Source organism: Equus caballus, unplaced genomic scaffold, assembly GCF_041296265.1.
Source record: "Equus caballus isolate H_3958 breed thoroughbred unplaced genomic scaffold, TB-T2T haplotype2-0000793, whole genome shotgun sequence".
In the NCBI taxonomy this organism is placed as follows: Eukaryota; Metazoa; Chordata; class Mammalia; order Perissodactyla; family Equidae; genus Equus; species Equus caballus.
Window position 1 is genome coordinate 31,044 of NW_027222001.1, and position 21,078 is coordinate 52,121.

General features: G+C 44.0%; 2 protein-coding genes and 1 long non-coding RNA gene across 5 annotated transcripts in view; 1 reads left to right on the forward strand and 2 right to left on the reverse strand.

Annotated features, from left to right (window-relative positions):
• Nucleotides 1-8,258, reverse strand: part of LOC138922401 (uncharacterized) — a 36,262-nt gene extending 28,004 nt beyond the window's left edge. The window contains exons 1-3 of one of the 3 annotated variants that reach the window (XM_070259088.1): nt 8,187-8,258; nt 7,725-7,850; nt 4,719-4,906 (exon numbers count right to left, since the gene is read on the reverse strand). In XM_070259088.1, the coding sequence (XP_070115189.1) occupies nt 4,719-4,765 (47 nt within the window). In that variant the 5' untranslated portion in view covers nt 4,766-4,906; nt 7,725-7,850; nt 8,187-8,258. Of the gene's footprint in view, nt 1-4,718; nt 4,907-7,724; nt 7,851-8,186 lie in introns of those variants that run through there. The other 2 variants (XR_011435490.1, XR_011435491.1) reach the window with 2 other exon arrangements.
• LOC138922403 (uncharacterized) lies at nt 7,828-9,707 on the forward strand. The gene is made up of 2 exons (XR_011435492.1): nt 7,828-8,707; nt 8,822-9,707. It is a non-coding gene; the product is annotated as an uncharacterized lncRNA (long non-coding RNA).
• Nucleotides 9,708-10,625: 918 nt separating this feature from the next.
• Nucleotides 10,626-16,158, reverse strand: LOC138922402 (beta-Ala-His dipeptidase-like). Its single transcript, XM_070259089.1, has 4 exons — nt 16,064-16,158; nt 14,824-14,988; nt 11,056-11,210; nt 10,626-10,872 (listed from the first exon to the last, which is right to left on the reverse strand). Exons 1-3 carry the CDS (start codon nt 16,139-16,141, stop codon nt 11,187-11,189), a joined length of 267 nt encoding a protein of 88 aa, XP_070115190.1. The 5' UTR covers nt 16,142-16,158; the 3' UTR covers nt 10,626-10,872; nt 11,056-11,186.
• Between the last annotated feature and the right edge of the window lie 4,920 nt (nt 16,159-21,078).

Consider the following 21,078-nt stretch of genomic DNA (forward strand, 5'->3'; position numbering starts at 1 on the left):
CTTAAGCTATGCTCTATCTGCAAAGCATATTTTGATAATAACAACAGACACCCAAAATATGCCACAAGAGCATAAAGTAAGAAGTTCCTGTTGACTGCTAAGATTAGAAAGTCTTCACAGAATGGACAGAGTTCCAACCACACATTCAAGCTCAGGATGAATTTAACCAAATGGCTAAAAAAAGTACAATGGTCCCCCCCTTACCTGTGGTTTCACTTTCTGCAATTTCACTTACTTATAGTCAGCAGAGGTCTAAAAATATTCGATGGAAAATTCCAGAAATAAACAATACACAAATTTTAAATTTCTCGCCATTCTAGGTAGCGTGATGAAATCTTGTGCCATCTAGCTCCCTCTCACCGGGGCCGTGAATCATCCCTTTCTCCACCGGATCCACGATACCCGCCTGTCAGTCACTCAGTAGCCCTCTTGGTTATCAGAGCGCCTGTCAAGGTATCACAGTGCTGGTGTTCAAGTCACCCGTATTTTATTTAATAATTTCCCCAACGTGTAAGAGCAGTCGTGCTGGAAATCTGGATATGCCAAACAGAAGTTATTGCTGTTACTCTCTTACTTTGCCCAATTTCTAAGTTTATCACAGCAGTGTACATGTCGGAAAAAACGTATATGCAGGCTTCAGTACTATGCAGTTTCAAGCACCCACTGGGAGTCTTAGAACGTATCCCCCCCACATAAGGGGGGACTACTGTATTTCGGGAGACAGGGATACTATAAGCACAAGTAAAAGAAAACGAGAGCAACTGGGTAACACATAGGTTTTCAAAAATGGCAGCAGTGAAAGGTAAGGCTGGAAAGACAGGCAGGGCTGCAGAGGAGCCAAGAGGGGTTAACATAATGGAACTTAACAAAATGGAGGTTAACATTACGGAGCTTCACACAATGGCATGCTCCAAAGGTCACACGGACACTTAGTCCTCCAGAGTGACTCCCTCTCCGCAACGTCCAGCAGTTTCATTGCATGTAGAATACATTTTGCAAGTAAGAGACAAAAGAAAGACAACAACTTTGCTATATGATTCCTCATGTCAACACTGTTTTACCCTGGACCAAATCAGAGAGTTGATACCATAAAAAATACTTCAAAACACTACGTGATGTTACGAGGAAACTACTGGCAAAACTTACTTTCGGGTGGTGATTATTATCCAAACCACACGTGATAAAATACTACTCACCATAAGAAGTGGTACTCTTATAATACAACTGCTATGCAATTTTTTTAAATTCTTCAATTTTGAAATCAAGTTGAAAGTATTGTGTCAAAAGACAGTGAAACAACTATCATTAATCTTCAAAACTGACAAACAAAAAAGACATATAAACAAGTGCCAGGATAATAAAAATGGCAGTGTTCATTTTTTAGAAGAAAAAAATAAATTGTACTAAAATTATTAAGCTAACAAAGCAACAGAAAAATATGAGCAGAAAAATGACAGTTATCTGCAAAATTCATAAATGCGTCTTTTGTATAACCATAATGATCATATTTTATGCTGTCATTTTGCATTTAATTGCTCACCCTGGTACTTTTCTTCATAGAAGCCATCGATATCCCACAGAGCCAGATGCTGAATTGCAAAAACATACTGTGACCATGGACTTATAAGAAAGTTACTTTGCTGAGCTGTGGTGTATGACAAGTTAATTTTTGTAATTACACTTCTTCCAACAATATATGAAGCTACTGCCTATGATTAGCCTATATTATTCAAAAGAGGCAAGAAAGTATTCTCTATAAAATACTAATCAGATTTTTTAAAGACTTCAGCTGATGTGAGAAAGTTAACTTTTCAAAAAGCTTTTCTATAAGACGGCCAAAAGTAAAAATCACCACCTCAGCTGAAATATATAAGCAGATTAATATGTTAAGGCATGACTATGTTTTCTGAATGTTATTAATACATAACGCCAAGTTATTTCAAGCCTTTAGGAAACGTCACATGCTAACCTTGGTCTTTTGATCATTACTTTTAGTTCTGCTATATTATGCTAAACATAGTATTCAAAGGATAAATCCATTAACCGTCATTTAGAAAGAAATGGCTATTGCACAATAATCTATCCGCAGGGCGTAAATTGTTTTAAATTTAAAATATTTGCAATGACGGTCACTGTCACATACTCAATAGTAATAAAACAGTAGGACATCATACATTGCTAAAACACAGGCTATTCCCTATAATATAGTATCTTTGTGCACATACTACAAAATTTGGCAGCTATTATGTTTTGTTTTATTCATTAAAAGAGAGCAAATGACATTTCCCTTTTAATAAACTTCCCCCATGTTGAAGCCAAAAGAGTTATTTAAAGATTAATGTTAATTATCAGGACAAAACAACCTGAGCCAAGTTTTCCAAATGCCTAGGTCAAATCTGCTCACTGGAGGAGGATATTTAAAAAATAACTATGTAATATATTTTTTTTTAAAAACTCTATCACTTAGAGACTTAAAATTTAATAGAAGTTATGTTTTAATTACATAATACTAACAAAATGGATATTTTCACTGCATTATACAAAAGGAACGTAAGATACTAAAATGCTCTAGATAAATCTGAAGTTTTCCTCAGGATTTTAATAAATATATAATGACCGATTTTTTTAATGTGTAACGTCGTTCCCACGTCATTTCCTAATCTAAAGGGGTTTGTGTTTGTGAAGGTGTCAACTCAATGTATATTCAAGACTTAATAAAAAGTCCTAGAATTTTGAGAATCTTGGAAATCTTTTATTTCAAATCCCTCGTGTGTTTTTTTCCTAACTTGGACTGCAATTTGAGATATGCTATTTCACGGTTCCACGTCTGCTTAGAGATCACCAACTCAGACACTGATCGTACAACAGGAGAAACATAAAGCACACAGAGCTGAAACACAATCACCAATAAAGCAAATACCTGGCCTTTCGGGTCCTCTTTGTTCTGACCCCTGCTATTTAAAAGGGAATGATAAACTCTGCAGACGTCATCGGGCATATACTAAGAAGGAACATGCTCAAATCCCAGCTATTTGTATTTTTCTTTCCCCTGCCCAGCCTCGATCTTCCTCCCTGGTCTACTTCATTCATTCTGCGTGCTCTCCAGCCACCTCAAATGGTCCAGGGACTCATTGCCTTTATTTCCAGTCTCTACCTTACTTCTAATCTCAGCATCTCTTCCTGGATGACCTACAGATATCAAACACTCAATACAACCAAAAACAAATTCATCTTGCTCTCCTCTCCCAAACCTGCTTCCATGGAGCTAGTCTGCCAGCTCTCTACACAAAGATCAGTGCTCTAAACTATTCTTAGTTCCTCCCTCTCTCACCTCCTCCTTCACTGGCCCTTAATCCTGTCCTTTCCACATCAAAAATGTCTCTCCACTCTATCCTCTGTACTCTACTTCTACTGCCTTATGTGGAACGTCATCAACTCCAGCCTCTCGCGTGCCTCAGTGGCTCCAGGGAGAGAGCCTCCTCTAATGGGGCCTCCACAGAAAAGCCTCAGTTACTGAAGCGAGCTTCTCACACAGCCCCTGAGGACAGTATTCAGTGTCTGAATAGCTGTGCGAAAGGGAATGGTACCTATTAAGGAAAAGGGACAACACCAGAGGGTGGGAGATCTGACAGCTTTGACGGTTTCAACTTGACCATAGGAAAAAGTACCAAGTAAAGCACACAGCCTTCAATTCAAAGCCCTTGACAAACTAAACCTTGTCCTCTTTCGGCGCTTCTCCCTCTTTTAGGCCCTGCTAAGACCCACATTAGGCTGCTGACTGGTTCTCAACCAGGTGTGCCTTCCAACAAGCTGCCCTCTTTGCCTAAAAAGCCCTCTCCTCCTACATCCGCACAGAGAACTCCCATGGGTCTTCCACGTTGCTGTGATATTTTCTGTGACTTCTCCAGGCCAACCTAATTACTCCGCCGTGCACCTCTGGCACTGACAAATGTTCTGTTGCAGCCAGTATCTTGGGACTGACTGCTGGGGTTACTGAAGATTACAAGGACAAGAAGTGGGATGGTTTACTTTTTGTGCCTAGCACAAAGACTTTTCAAAAACTTCATTAATTTTAAATGAAGTGAATTTGTTGGAACATAAAGCATTTTGGGAATTTAAATAAACGGAAAATAATCATTTTCTTTAAACTTAAAATGTTTGACAAGAAATGAAAAAGGTAACAAATTAGTTCTGGAAAAATGCAAACTAATTCCTATACTCCCATTCTGAATCAATCTTACAAATGGGACTAAAAAGAAGGAAGGAAGCGCCTGTCTGGTTTTTCAAGTAAGAGAAGGCAAAACCAATATGGCAGCAAGGTAAGGTTCTGCCTGCTCCACAGAACCCATGGTACAGAATCCATGTTTCCGACCTCTTGTTGTGCAGAACTCTCACGTTGCATGTATTAAGGCTGGATTTAAAGACTGTAGAGTAGTCTTAATAATCTGTGCAGAGACAGCATTTTATAGTTTCTAAGCCACGCTCACACACATTATCTCATCAACTACTCAAAGACACATCATTTCTCCACTTGGAGAGGAAGAAACTAAGGCCATTTTCCTACAACTAATACATAGAGGCTGGAATATGAACCCCCAAGAATTCTAACACTAACTACATTGCCTCCCTAACAACCACATTTTAAAGATGTCCAATACAGGCCTCAGAACACTAACCCAGGACACATACATGATGCATGCCAGGGCCAAACCACTCACCTAGCGTTCTTCTGAAGTTCACAATAAAAAACAGAATGAATGAACATTAATAAAATGGTTCACTTTTGGAGCCGTCCCAGTGGTGTAATGGTTAGTTCATACACTCTGCTCCAGCAGCCAGGGGTTCGCAGGTTCCAATCCTGGGCACGGATCTAGCACCACTTGTCAAGCCACACTTTCGCAGTATCCTACATAAAATAGAGGAAGATGGGCTCAGACGTTAGGTCAGTTGACAATCCCAAAGTTATTAAGTGTACAAGCAAAAAGAGGAAGATTGGCAACAGACATTAGCTCAGGGCCAATCAACCTTACCAAAAAAAATATTTCACTTTGAAATAGACCTTAACGAATAACTTTGCTTTAAATTATAACACTACATATTATTACATTTTACACGTTACTACATATTCCATAGACTATGTAACATAACATAGTCACAGATTCTAGCAACTAGGACGTGGAATCTTTTGTATTGGGAGGGATAGGGCTAAGGAGGAGTTGCATTATTCTGCCAACCAAAATAAGCAAGATTACAATTGGATACTAATTAAAATCCAAATTTAATTTTGAAGTTTTGTGCCCCCTCTCCATGAAATGGGTCCATGAGGAATGGACAGAAACAACTCATATCCACTTGTCTAATTCTGACAGGACATCAGATAAAATAACAAGAGTGCTACTTTAAAAGACTCTGCCCAATTACCCAGTAAAATGAAGGATTTATCACATTCATTGAACTTGGAACTATTCCTTCTTATACAACTAAGTTTGACTGCTCTGACTTTTATTTTCAGAGACTGTTTTTCCCTTCTCCACTCAGGTTCACTACATTGATTTAAAATGCAGAGGGCAAAACTCAAAGACAATGACTAACTCATTTTGATTGTCAACTTGTAAGCTAGTGAACATTAGTAAACATATTAGATACTAAAAATACAGTAGTAAAACTTATAGCTCTTTACCACTTAAAAAGCATTCTTATTATCTCATTTGACGCTAGCATCACTGTGAGGTATAGTTACAGAAATATTACTCAAATTTTTCAATAACACTCAGAGAAGAGAGGTGATGTTGACAATCCCAAAGTTATTAAGTGTACAGCTGCCTCGGCCCATGAGGACAGTATTCACACTGTCTGAATAGCTGTGGGAAAAAGAATAGTACCTATTAAGGATAGAGGGGGAAAACCTAAATTCAGTAAAAACATTATAACATTTCCCCAAACTACACTATTCAATTATTTTAGATATGATCATTAGAAAAAAAAATGAAGAAAATGTATAATTACACATTTCTACTCAGTAAGAGAAATCTGAATTAATTAGAATTTTAAATTGAAAATATTAAAACAAAAATCAATACTCCTACACTAGAAAAAATGAAAATTAGAAATCTCATACCACACTGGAAAAGTTTATACCATTTCTTCAATTTCATTTTTCTATTAATGTGTGTAAACTCTGTAGAACTAGCCAAAGTAATTAAATAAAATAGACATAATATCCAAAAATCATGAAAGTTTATACATTTTGGTAAACTTTTAAAAGTTAAAATTTATCTTTCCTAATTGAAAACTGGGTTAAAGATCTATCACAAATATACAAGTACAAAATTGCAGTGAAAGTTCCATCTTTGGTATATTCACATGAACAAACAAAATAATTATCACCTCTTTGAACGGAAGTTATAGACTTTTTCAGGTCAAAATTCTGTTAAAATATAACTATTTGAAGTGTTCAAAAATTTGCATTAATGTTAATATGGCAACATTTTAATGTGGACAATAACAGAAAAACGTCATTCCCTCCACAGAATTCTGCCTCTAGAAGTACATTTAACAAAGTTGGAGGAAACAGGATGCTTGTTGATAGTGACAGGCTTATTTCAAAACCCAATTATATCTGTTCATTCCCTTTTGCTAATTAAAGCAAAAGGCATCAAAATCTCTCCTAACGATGTTCTAATCAATACGTGTTAGTGACCTTCCCCAGGCAGTGCTGCATCTGGACTAACGCTTCACCGCAAACCAGGTGCATACTGTAACTAGTTCCACCGGCACAGACTGTAAAGTCCCGACACAATCACCATTCGGGCTATGATTACCTAGAAAATAATCCTACATATGTGTCCACAGATGCCAACCCTGCCAAGATGTCCTAGTCCAGAACCCCCCAACCCAATAAACAGGCTATTCAAAACTCAACGCAACCGCAGGGGTCAGCAGCTCCTGGCACCCACCTCCCCCCGACTAAGCTCCAGAAAGCGGGCACGCACACTCAGGCCGTGCTCGCCCACTAGGAAGAGGTGGGTATCTCCAGGGACGATCCCGCTGCTGCCAGCAGCGACGTGCGGCAGCCTGGGGTCTCCCGCTAGTTGCTGAGAGCAGCTGGACCCTGAGTGGCCAGGACCGTCCACTTCCAGGCGTGGTGCTCTCGGGCACCAGCATCCTCAACCGAAGGAGGCGAGGGTGGCAGCAGCGCATCGGTGCGCTGGGGAAAACAGGGAGTGGGCGGGCAGCCACGGACACCACCGCCCGGACTAGAAACCCGCCCCCACCGGGCAGCTCCCCGCCTGGGCGCCCGCGTTCCAGTCGGAGAAGCCAGGCGGTCGGAAGCGCCCCGACTGCGTGCAGGGCTGCGTGGGGCGCCCGGGGCGCCGCTTCCGCGCCGAGAGCCCGGGCCCGCGGGGAAACGGAGGCCCGCCGGGTCCCCGGGAGCCCGGCTCGCGGAGCGAGCAGGTGACGGCGGGGGCAGGGCGGCTGCGACGCCGCGCGGGCGGCGGGCGGGTGTCGGGCGAGTCTGGGCGGCGTCGGGAGGGACCGGCGAGCGGGGGAGGGGCTGAGGCGGGGGGAGGAGGGAGGAGGAAGAGCGAAGGGCCCTGGCGGGACTCCCGGCGCCCAGCTGCCCGGCCCGAGCCCTCAAGCCACCGCCCCCAGGCCCCGCGCAGACGCTGGACGGTCCCCGCCTCCAAACCTCCCCCCCCCGGCCCGGTCAGAGAATAACTTACCCGTTTGCCGACGCAATCGCTCCTGCTGGCCCCTCTGACGGACTCCTCCGGCTCGTCGTCTTCCGGTGATGAAACCGGAAGTCCCACCCCTCCCCAAGAGGAAAACGGAAAGCCGAAGGAGTCAATCTAAGGAAGGGGAGACGCGCGTCAGGCTGAGAGCCTGGCGGCGTCTGACCGGGAAGGCCACCTGGCACTTCCAGCGGCTCCCCGAGCGGGTAACCCCCGGGCGATCCCGCCTCCTCCCTCTCCATCCCTCCTCACTCCACCCCTTCGCTCGCCCGCCCGCGGTAAAGAACCCCGAGGGCGGTGCGGGAGAAACGGACGCGCCCGGGCCGGGCGGGAGCCGGAGGCCTGCGGGCCGGGCGGCCGGCCTCCGCCTCCACCGGCCCAAGCGATGCCCGGCGCCTCTGAGGCCTCCTCTAACGGAGCGAGGTTTTCCTGCTGTGCCAGGCGCGTGCGCACCTCCGGGTTAGGAGAACAGCCTCTGGATGCTCCTAGCAGGGGTCCTCAGAGTCGCAGACCCTAGGAAGCCACGAGCCGAATTCGGATTCTAACGGGTTCTAATGAAAAATGCAGGAGGATCGGGGTCCAGTTCTCAGAAGAGGGGGCTGGGCTGCGCTGGGCTGGGCTGGTGTCTGGCTAACACAGAGGCTGAGGGAGGGATGCGCTGGAATGAACATGTGGAGCGAGAAGAAGCCCAGACCAGGTTCTTTGTGTGTCTGTGGCCGACTGCCTTCCTCCAGCTGCAAGTGCAGAGAACGTGTGTCACCACAGGGCTCTTGCACTGTCCAGCACACACTCACGCAAGGTTTATTTTTATGAATACAACGTAAAACCAAGAACATTCCCAGTCCTCGTTATCTTCCATAAGAGCATCTACCAAATCTAACTGACAGTCCAAACCTGGACAGTCCCAAACCTGACATGTTGCCCTCCTTCAATACGATGACGTCCCCTCCTGATCATGTCACTATATACTCCCAGTAAGTATACTGGGTGGTCATCTTTATCCATGTGCATATGCTTCTTTGGTAAAATTTTTTAAAGCAAATACTTAAATTTCTCTATCCCCAACCTCTTTGTCTTCTTATTACTAGTTAATTGGTCTTCTGGCTAATCACTGGGCGGATTTCTGTCATCCCTCTGAATGTAATCTATCTGGAAAATACTTCCTATCTGGCTCCCAAACCACAGCAAGACCCAGGTAGCCACATGGCTTGGGTTTGGGTAGAAAACGTGGACCCATCAATGAGAGCTGGGGAGACCCATCATGACCCGGGGAGGCAGAAAACCACGGCTCTGGACTCAGGCATCCCAGGGTTGGAATCTCCTAGATTCAATGACCTCATTCGTCCTCCTCCTCTCCTCACCTGGTGGCAGCTGAATAATTGACCAAGACACTGCAGGTCTCAGAGATTCAGCAGGAATGCAGATCAGCAAATACATCTTCTTATTTAGTGACTTGGTAAAACTGATGTTCCCTTGCTCAGAAATGGTTATATTTTACAACCAACTTTTGTTAATTGACTACTATGAACACCCTTGTTAAAATATAAATTGGCGTCAGAAACCTCGTGTACAGTTAGTCCTTGGGACCTCTGCCAAATACATCAGGTAGGTCCACGGAATCCGAAAACCTCACAAGATTCAACCAAATCTGGCGAGCATGGACTGTGCTTAAATAGTGACGAGTACCAAACACCTGCGAATATTTAACCAAGAGGACTTGATGTTGTCCAGCACCAGAGAAGAAGTGGCTCCTTATGGATGCCTCAGCGAGGCTGATGCCACAGGTGGGTCCCGTTTCTGTGACAAGAGGCAGGGTAAGCTGGCCCCATGATCCAGCCGTTTTAGACATGACGCAGCAAGCTTTAAAACTGACATTTCAAGCACCCACAAAGAGATGGAATGTGTGGCACTTTGTTTTTATTTGGAATCATAAGAGAAACATTTTTAATAAACCCTTAACTTCTTCTCCATTAATGCTATTTAAATAGTGAATTCATAAAGACTGAAGTGATTTGTTTACTTATACTTAGCTGTAGAAAACTTACGTGCTTTTGTTTATTTGTTTACACCATCAAATCCAATCAAGCCAAACAAGATGGTCGACTGAAATGACTGATGAATGCAACCTGAGCTGACAGCTTCAAATTTGGGATGTGTTACTGATGTCAGGTTGATCAGTTCTCTGTCTAAAATTGATGCTATTTAAAGCTTTGAACAATTTAGATGTAGTCACTGAGTAAAATCCCAACGGGGTGAGAGAATTCCATCAGGGCTGATTCTGCTGTGGTGAATTTCCACGTGCGCAGGTGTCAGAGGGAGAGTGGCCTCTCCCGATGGGGTAGTGAGACAGAACAGGATGCAGGAGGGGCGGTGGGCTGGCGTCACTCACAGCAAAGGTAAAGAGGCTTAGAATAAAGATAGACGCATCTTCTCACAAGGAATCCCAAATGGCATAAGAGTGTGAATATTGGTCATTTCTGTTTCAAAACTTTTCAAGAAAGGAAAAAGTGAAGGGGAGGCAAGAAGTGAATATGTATCACGCTTCAATAACTCATCTGAAAATGAACCCCCAGGGAAATCATGGTAGTCGGTGGGGTAGACCAATGTTTTTATTAACAATATAAAAGGAATGTGTGGTGAAAGCAACGGTGACATAAGTACTGACAGTCAGTGGATGAATGATTATGTGTCCTGAGCACCTCAGGACACAGCAAACTAGAGCAATTCCACCAATCAAATGGCAAGAGAAGTCTAATCGAAGAACCCTCCTTGTGCTGGAAGGGCAGAATGAGTCCAGTCCGGGGACTACTGGGGCCAGACTTGGGGAAATCAAGTTGTTGAAGGTAGCTGTGACTTTAGAGAGGTGTGCAACAGAGACATTAAGCCATTTCCAGTGTCTCTACCTTTAAAATAGTTTATTACTGGTCCAAATGTCCAAAGACGTATTAAAGAGGGAAAATATTGTTTACTGGACAGAAATTCTCTGGATATTTAGATTCTATTCCTGTCCAGGGATGTGAGAGAGGGGATATGTCAGCAGCTCAGATGTAAGCTGGAAGGTTCCCGTCGTTGTTAATGCAGCTTAGCCGTCTCTAGGAAAAAGGCAGCAAATAATTGGGATCCTTCTATGTAGTTCCACCTAACAAAAGAAGAAATAAAGAGAAACTGTTATTTCCATTCAAATAATGGAGGAAAAGTAGTCTACAATTTAAACAGGAAGATTTGATGACATAAATTCAATCTAAAATATGCAGCATGTCGGAAGGTTACTGATGTGGACACCCTGTGGTTTGCACACTGAGAGATCAGCCCCCTCAAGAACCTGCTCACTGTTGATTTTCTCCTTCTGCGCGTGCTCTCCATCGTCCACAGTGCCCAGCGGGAGCATCATCACACTCTTTTGGATAACATCCTGGAATATATTGGCAATTGGTGTGGTTGATCCATCCCGGATCATATCTGGTTCTGTTCCAAACACTGAAACACAGGAAAAGAAGGCATTGAATAAATTAATGAGAAGACTACCCCCAGTGATCTCCGCAAATGTCGTGTTCACTTTATCTTTCTTTCTTTTTTTTTTTTTTTCCCACCATGAAATTTGGTGGCTGGGATAAGTAAGCGTCCTGATATCATGCAATTTATATTCTAAAATAGTCAATAGAGTCAAGAAGAAAACTGTGGTTGCCTTATTTACTATTATCTACTTTCAAAAAATATTTTTAAATAATATTTTAAAGTAACGTTAGACTTACAGAAAAGTTGCAAAAGTAGTACAGAGAGAGTTCTCATATATTCCTTACTCTGCTTTCCCTAATGTTAACATCTTACATAACTATTGTACAATTATCAAGAATAGGAAATTAACATTGGATAATATTATTAACTAGACTCAGCCTTTATTTGAATTTCACTCTTTCCCTTCTGCTGTACCAGGATCCAATGCAGAATCCCACACGGCATTTTGTCATTGCTCCTTAGTCTCCTCTTGTCTGTGACTGTTTCTCAGTCTTCCCTTGTCTTTCATGACCTTGACCCTGCTGAAGAGTACTGATCAGTTGTTTTGTAAAATGTCCCTCAGTTTGGGTTTATCTGACGTTTTTTCACGATTGGAAGAGGTCATGTGTTTTTGGCCAGAGTACCACAGAAGATGTACCTACCTACTTTTATGGTTGCTTCACGAATTAAGTATTAGAAACACTAATATTAAATATTAGGAACACATTTCTTTGGTGTTTTGTGTTTCTTTTGTAACCAACATATGAATAAATCGCTGTACTCAACTTTCACCTGAATGTTGCAGTGTTTGTACTCAACTTTCAAGGTATCCCAGGAAACAGTTTTAATGGATATCCTGGGGTCTAGAAAGAGATGAGTTGAAACCTTCTAGGCTATAGGGAAAGTTGCCAGAGATGGAGTGGGAATGAAAAATAAATGAAGACACAAAAGAGAACATGCCGTGTCTTCTGGATCCACAGAGCAAGGCGTGAATGTGAATAAAGATGATGTACACTCGTGCATTGCTTAACGACAGGATACATTCTGAGACATTCATCGTTAGGTGATTTAATTGTTAGATGGTTTAATTGTTGTGTACTCACACAAACCTAGGTGGTATAGCCTACCACACGCCTAGGTGATATGGTGCTAATCTTATGGGACCACTGTCATACATGCAGTCCGTTGTTGACGAAAAACTCATTATGTGGCAGACGACTGTCCTTTGTTGGCAGGACTGGTTTAGCACACAGACAGACAAAAAGGTGCCTTATGCATTCCTGCATTTTCCTGTATTTCATGTCTTTACTGTTGAATTTGACATTTCAATCACACATCTCTCTTCAGCTGGCATTCCATTCAACTTCCTAACTCTTCTTCCTCTTTTCTTCACCCCCAAATTTTACTGGTAAAATACTGCTACAATTGAGGGCAGTGGGGATGATTGTGTAGAGAAGTATGGCTCTCGGTGTTGGACTTGTCCTCTAATTTTTGACGTCTGTGTCCCTTGTACTCATAGACGCAGAGAGTTAGTGCTCCAAGGAGGTCTGGAGGCCATTAAACCCAGAGCTCTGTGACCGGGAAGAGCAAGTCCCCACAGGGCAGCCCGGTGCCAGCTTGCTCGCTCCACTACAGTTTAGCTTCTTCATTTTTAACCCCAGAGGACTTCCTTTACTTTCGTGCAAGTTCAGCTGTGCTTTTAAAAGTTTTTATGTATCGGCCAATATTTCCATGAGTTTTGCAGAAGGAGGGTTGGGAGGTTTCCAAGTCCATCATTTTCCCCCAAATTCAGGTCTCCAGAACGTGAGTTTGAACCCTGGCTTCGCTACTTCTAGCTGAGTGCCCTCCAGCAAATTATTTAATCTCTTCTCGCCTTAATCTGCACCCCGGGGAGGGCTGTTGGGAGGATTCATGAGACAGTGTGTGTAAAGAGCCCTGAACCACACCGTTTACCGTCAGTAATGCAGCCCATATAAAAGGAGAGTCCACAGTGAAGTTTTAAAAGTGTCTGCTTTATCTACAGCCCCACCGGGTACCACCCCTTGTTCCCAGTGTAAACCAGCAATCAAAATAGCATAAGTCTAACCTGTTTTGATGGCTCTTTTTGCTGCAAGATACTGATTATCTTTAATATTTGCGATCCATGGGTGTAGTCCTAGTGCCATAGAAACAACCGTCTGGTTGGAACGATTTCTTTGGGAAAATATATATTCAAGATGCTGCTTTACCTAAAGGTAACATTTTCAGTTGTAAGAGAAAATTTTGAGTAGCTCTCATAGCCTTGTATCAAGAAACTGATTGGAATCCCAAGCTGACGCATTCAAGCGTTCTGATTTTCCCTCAGCTCTTCCAGAGGGAGGACGCGGAGTGAGCCGGGTCTCCAGGACGGAGAGCTGCGCCCAGTGTGAGGAATGCTTGCTCTCACTCCCACCCCTCCCGAGACCCCCCAATCCCCCCTCCTGTCCCCACCCCTCCCCGACCACAGTGTCTCACTGTTAATGTCGGCTTATTATGAATTTGGGTAATTATGAAACCTTGAATGATATTGTGGGTAATACAAATATGATGAATGTTTGAGGTAATTATGAAACACAACACAAGTAGAACTTCTCAATTTGAATATCCCTCTTTTTGGACTTATCAGTATCTTAAGGAATATTTTGGGAACATTACACACTTGGAAATTTCCAAAAAGTGGGAGCAATTTCACGCTAAGCTGTGAAGGAGGCTCATTGACAGCATCTTTCTCTCTCCCCTGGGCTCCATTCCGGTTGCCATTATGGAAATCCACCAGAGAAAAACTCCATACTCTGAAATATTCATCCCTTCGACAAAGATTTAAGGCACACCTGTCACGTGGCAGGAACTGTTCTAGGTGCTGGGACATAGCTGTGAGCAAGACGAAGACCGTCCTGCGCTCATGTAAAGTGTGTGCTGTGAGGAGGAGGAACAGTCCATCCAGAAAGGGAAGGAGGGAGGAAGATGGAAACAAAAAGACGGAGGGACGCAGAGGGGAAGGAGGATCTTTGAGAATGTAATTAGCGCTAAGACGACGATAAAAGCGGACAGTGGATGGAGAGAGGGCGCCGAGGTATTCCTTGAGCTCCCTTCTTCAGAGTCTACCTTCTGTGCAACTTGAGGTACACTGATGATAGGTCGATACTTCAGGCACGCACCTCCTTCCAGACACAAACATTTTCATTAAGGTGGCTGCTTTCAGGGGGTTCATTTCAGACATCATGGACGAACCAACGCTGGGGGTAAAGATTTTCCGGCTCAGTCCAGCCGTAGACAAGTAGCTTCTCCGTCTGTGTGTAAAACCCATCTTGCCTTTTTATGCACCATTTAGTTTTCAAAAATTTCCCATCACTCCAACTCCAAATGGTTATTTGTCTGATGACTGTAATTGCATATAATTGAGGGAAGAGATTTTTACTGAACAAAAATCCTGTTGGTTTCTTGACATTTGTTCCAGTCCCTTCTGTATTGGAAAAAAGTGATACTTCAATGCTAACAACTGAGTTGCTCACTACTGTGTGGCATGTGGCTCTCAGGAACGGCGCTGCTGGACAGAAGAACAATGCACGTTTGTTACCTGTGTTTCCACCACGGACATGTTCATGTGAGGGACTAGACGGATTGAAAATTTTCCTACAACTCGGCCAGGTATGACTGTTTTAGCTCCAGGCTCCTCAAAGGCGCCCTCAATCCCGTGAATAGAAAGAGATGGGTACCTCCATAGGTGCATTAGAATTTCCTCCTAAATTGAAATAAAAGTATTTTATTATATGAAAGAATGTTTAATTAAAACTCAGTTGAATTGTATTGCTTGCATCACCAATTTCTGTACATCTGTGACACGGTTAATGGCAAGTTAATTATCGCCTCACTTAGATATGTCTGGACAAACAGTACAAGTGGACTTTCCCCTCAGGACACGAGATCTCTGCTGCCTTCGCCTGCCCAAGCCACTCCCATTGGCGAGGGCCCCTCGTCGCTGAAGTTTGCAGTTACTAGATGGCAAAAGGGCCCTTTCAGAAACTTGGGTTCATTTATAAATTTCTATCCCAGTCATTGCGATGATAATTTGTGTGCTAAATGTATTTTATTTTTCAGAAGGCTTCAAAGAACTCTGCAGATGTTTGAGCCAGTTTTCAATCTTGCTATGGCCGCTGTAGAGCTAGTCTGAGGAAGAGCTACACTTCATGATAAGAAACTCTATCGCTCTCTTCTGCATGCTTCTCCCTCTCTTGGCTGTTCCCCCAGGAACCAGCCATAGCTAGCAAACACCCTAGCAGGCAAGCGTTTTAGAAAGGAGGAGGAGGAGGAGGAGAAGGGAAAAGGAAAAAATCTAAATTTGCCAGTAACGCTTTCGGCTTTGGGTCTACTTATTACACCAAGGCAGCAGTGACGTGGCAGTCTACAGATTAGCCCCTAAGTCTCTTGGTTTTGTCTAGAAAAATGAACAATTAGGGTCATGGAGCTGGAATAACCTCAGACTATCCTCAATCTTTAAACAGTTAGGGAGCCCAGCTCACCGGCTGCAGGCCGGCTTGGGATTGAGTCCAGAAAACTGATTTGGAAAAACGCATCTGTGAAATGAGCAATTGCTCCACGGTTAGGTGCCTGAGTCCGGTGCCAGTGGGACCCCAGATAAAGGTCTGCTTGATCTAGACCACAGGGAAGTGGCCTTGAAAGTGAAAGTCCCCCTTGGAATTAACATCTGCTTTCAGTTCTAAGATGTGCAGATAAACAGGACACAGTAAATTAAGCCTTGGGAAAATATTTGTTACCATCATTCTTTGTTCAGATTATCCATCAACTTGTGATCATACCTTGGTGTCAAACAGAATTTTCTTAACCTGGCTGCTATTCCGGTATTCTTCTAGGTCCAGGTCAATGGCTTCGTACATTTTTTTTTTCCTCTTCAGTAAGAGGAGCCACGTGGTCATAGATTCCAGGGATCAGAATATGACCCGATGAGTCTACAAGGCTACCTACAAGATACACCCAGGAAACAAAGCCACACGGAGTCACCGGTATGCTGATGTTCTGGCCCTGGAGCAGGATCACTGGGGACTCTCCTGGGCTTGCAGCAGACCTTGTGACCGGCCCTGGTCCCCACAGCAGGGCCACTGACAGCAACTCACATCCCAGAGGTGATGGTCAGAAGAAAGAGCTGGTCACCAGGCAAACTCAGCCTGACTTGGACCCGCGTGAATGTCCACCTTGTCAATGGCGGGATGAAAACACACGGCTCTGCAGTAAATTCCATTGGGTATGACTTACCTGCATTATATCCCAGTTCTCAACTCCACCTTTATATCATAAACAAGCTTCTTTTTTTTAAATTTTATCTTATCCTGAGTTAAAAAGTAACACGTTCATTATTAAGAAACTTTTTTTTTTTTGAGGAAGATTAGCCCTGAGCTAACTACTGCCAATCGTCCTCTTTTTGCTGAGGAAGACTGGCTCTGAGCTAACATCTGTGCCTATCGTCCTCTACTTTATACGTGGGATGCCTACCACAGCATGGCTTTTGCCAAGCGGTACCATGTCCGCACCTGGGATCCAAACCAGCAAACCCCAGGCTGCCGAGAAGCAGAACGTGCAAACTTAACCACTGCGCCACTGGGCCGGCCCCCAAAATTTTCAATATATATGTTTATATATATATATATACACACATACCTGAGAAACTGAAAACCATCACTCCTTCTCAATTTTTCTCCTCCTACATACACCATAATAATATAATAAATACTCATCTTTAATCAAAAGCATCATATCCCTGAGGTCTAGTCTATGAGATATACATCATGACCACAAAAGCCTCCACAGTGAATAAGAAGATACTCAAATCTGTTCTTTATGAAAGAGTTTTGGACCGATAGGAATGGGAGAAAATCATCAGTGACTATCTATAAAAGAAACAGAAGTCAAGATTTAGCAAACACTGCTCAATATCTTGAGAAAGTACTTATCAAAGATACAATGCAACTAGCAAGTAGACGAACAGAAATGACAGGAAAATGTCTCCAGGGCAGCCAACTTAATCCCCATTCAAGTAAAGACACTTCATAAAGATACGCTTCATATTCTTGATGGGACAGTCTTTCTTGACAATATCAGAAAATTACTGCGAAGCACTGTACTTTCAAATCTTTCTGTTAAAGTCGATAATTACAAAGCACAGAGTTGAAGGCTCTATGAGGATGGATGCCTTCCACCTAGTGATTGGACACCTGCTGTGTTCTAGGCCCCAGAGGAATGAATACACAGGACAGCGCTGTCTCTGACCACAAAAGGCTAAATATCAAGTGTGACCCGACATGAGCAGACCACCAGGTGGCTGGCTCTGTAGAGACGCAATCAAAGCCAAGGTAAACACTCTACCAAAATCTACAGTAGTGGGGACGGCAGTAGTGCGATACATAACGGGCTTCCCAGCACTCTGAGAATGATCATAGACAGCAAAGCCCTGAGGTCTGAGGGTGTCAAGGGAGCAAAATGTGAAGCGATGTCATCACTGTTCTGGTTTTCAACCACATCCTCCTTGGGCCCCCTCTCCTGGTCCTCCGAGGACTTTGCCCAGACTTGTGTAATCCCACTTTGGGGACAGTACTGCAGATTGCTGTGCATGCATCAGCCTCCCTGCAGGTCCTGAGTTATGGAATTCTCCTCATTTAGCCCAATCAAGCATGTTGTATACTGAGTAAATGACACAAACTCATTAGTAAAATTCAAGTCAAAATAATAAGCTGAGCACTGAGCGATTGGGACTGTCACTGATTGGCAGTCCACCCTCTAGCACCCTCACCAAAATCAAAACAAAACATCAAAGTACCGCCAATAATACAATCACTAAGTCTTCCCTTTAGGGTATGTCCCTCAACTTCTGCTGGCATTCTTGTGTGGAAGAACAGAGCTGCAAAGATGAATAAGAGACAGACCCTGCTCACAAACCAGCCAGAAAGATGCAGGGTAAAGAAATAACTCTGGGTCCACGTGCAAAGAGCTCTAAAGAGGGGCAAACCGTCAGGAGCACAGAGAGCACACGGTGAACCAGCCAAGGAGGAAGCGTCAGGGAAGACGACGGCATCGCAGTGGGGCCTCAGAGGTTGAGTAGGAGGCGACAGGCACAGTCTCAGTGGTGAGAAGAGAGATGCATGTCTGAAACATCCAGATTGACAACAACGAAGACCCGAAATACTCTAGCAGCCAGGATGCTCAGTGTCCATCTTATGACACTGAGCTGTGACATTTTTCCTGTCAATTTAGCTGGTGTTACCAGACATTACCACAGTGCGTGTTTGTGTATTGGGGGATTCAGATGTCATTAGCACATTAGGCTGTGATTTGAGCAGCACGGGCTCTCCACATGTCACTGCACATCTCCCGTAGAACTGCCCGGCCCGGTCCTCGGTGTAGGTTTCCACCTCGGACCCTGTTTTCTCAGGACACAAAGCAGCCATCCCAGCTGCTGGCTCAGGCTGTGCCAGCAGACACACATCCTGACAGGAGAGAAGCGACATGTCCTCCTTTTCCTTCCCTTTACATCCTACGGCGCCGTGATAGTTGGTGTGTCCTTCCGGGCTTCAGAAACAGTTCAGACCTTCACCGAGCCTTTCCAATCTAAAAACTTCTTGCCTTTCCCCTCACTTTCCACCAAGGGGGTCATCTCCTGCTATGTTGATGAGTTAGATCATTACAAGAAATACTTGAGCTCACTGCCGCAAAGTCTACAAATATCCCACCATTCTTAACCATCAATGACTCCTCTCCTGATTCCATTGAAAATTCATCTTGATCCTTGGTTTAGCCTAATTGTCTCCCTTCTTCCTCCTCTCTAGAGAAGTTTTATTATTGATTCCAAACGTCATGTTCTCTGCTAGCAATCTCCCCTCCCCTCCCCCATCGAATTCCTTTCACTCATTCAATCTCTTCATTGTTGAAACAACAGCCTCTCCTGAACCCATTTCTCTCTAGTTCTCGCCCCACGTCTTCCTTCCCCTTCACAATGAAGCTGAAAGATCAGTGTTCATGGAATTACCAGCTCCTCACTCCCCCACACTTCAGACAATGGTCTGTGTATTAATCAATCTTGATAATATCACAGCTATCTCCCCATAATTAAATCCAAAGAGTGTTTCTGCATCTTTCTATTACTTGGAACAAACGCAGAACCGGGCCACGATTTTCTTTTGGAATGATTCCCTGTCCTCCGTTTCTCGACATCTCAGGCTCCTGACTGCCTGTGAACCAGCTCACACTCCCTGGTGTCCTTCACAGGGTCCTTCTCACACAGCACTATTGCGAAAGCTCAGGACTCAATGTGAGCCCTATTCTCTCCATTGACCCTACGTTGTCTCAGTACTCTTGTGCATTTCTTCTATTGCTTCAATGCCTTCCACTGTTATCTCTATGATGGCGATGTCTAAAAACCACGTCCAGATCTTATTTCTGAGCTATAATGCTCCAGGTGTATGTTATAGGCACCTTAAGCAAACATATTTCCAACGGAAGCTGTTAACTCCCCCTCGCCAACTAGACACCCCTTCACCTCTCGGTCTCCGATCTCGTCTGATGACTACAGTTGACATCCAGGGAGTGATGTTTAACGCAAACTCTCAGAACCACCTGACAGAACAAGCACTGCTGCTGCCAGCACACTGAGCAGTCACCCTTCATCTCCGCCCCAGGATCCACACACGTATTCCTACTCTATACTCCGTTTCAGTTCAAAACGTCAGGTCCTCCGAGATCCCTTTGTTCAAACTGCTGCTGAAGTAAGCCTTCCCTCCCCGCCTGTTGTCTGGTGACTTTCCCTTCAGGCCACTGTGGAACAAATTAGGACATTCTTTTGATTGCATATTGTGTAACCTTTGAAATTGTCTCAAATAATAGTAAAATGATTATAATCACAGTGGATATTTGACAACTGAGATATGAAAGTAGAGAGCAGAATCCTGATTTTATAAAAACAAATGCATGTTGACCTCTGCAGGGAAAGTTCATCCTCTGTCGCACCAAACAGCATCATCCCAGGGGATGAGACAGTGAAGCACGAGGCCTGTGCTCATTAAAGAACAAGGTTCCTGCCAGGAGGCCAGAAAGTTTGTTTTTCCATTGTTTCACCTCACAGTTAGACGCTTTGCGTGCCCTACGTGAGCAATTCATTTGATTTTTTTTGTTTCTTTTCCAGATTGGCGCCTGAACCAACATCTGTTGCCAATCTTTTTCTTCTTCTTCCCCTTCTTCTTCTCCCCAACCTCCCCTCCCCAGTTCATAGTTGTGTATCCTAGTTGTAGGACCTTCTGGTTGTGCCACGTGGGATGCCCTCTCAGCATGGCCTGATGAGCCGTGCCATGTCCCTGTCCAGGATCCGAACCCTGGGCTGCTGAAGCGGGGCACGGGAACTCCACCACGTGGCCGTGGGGCTGGCCCCCCAACTCATTGAATTTAACATGTGCTCTCTCTCTCTCTCTCTCTCTCTGGGTTGTCTTGTTTCAGTTTCGATGGGCTGGGGAGTAAGGTGAACATCCCTGAGGACTCCCCTTGCTGAGTGGACATGTGTGGTCCTGGTGAAAGCCCTCACCCAGTGGGGCTCCTAGAGATGTGACTCAGGGCCACTAATTCCCTTTTGGTGCCTGGCAAACTGGGACTCATCTTCCTCTGTCTGCTATTTGCTCTGTATTATGTCTGCTCCTTTGGAAGACAAAAATTTGTGTCCAAAGGGAAAGTTCCAGAAATGCTTCCAGGGATGATGATGGGACTTTGATTTCCAAGTGAGTATTTCTGGCATCTGATTCAATTCCGTTGTCCTTAATCAAAAGCTGGCTCGTTCTGG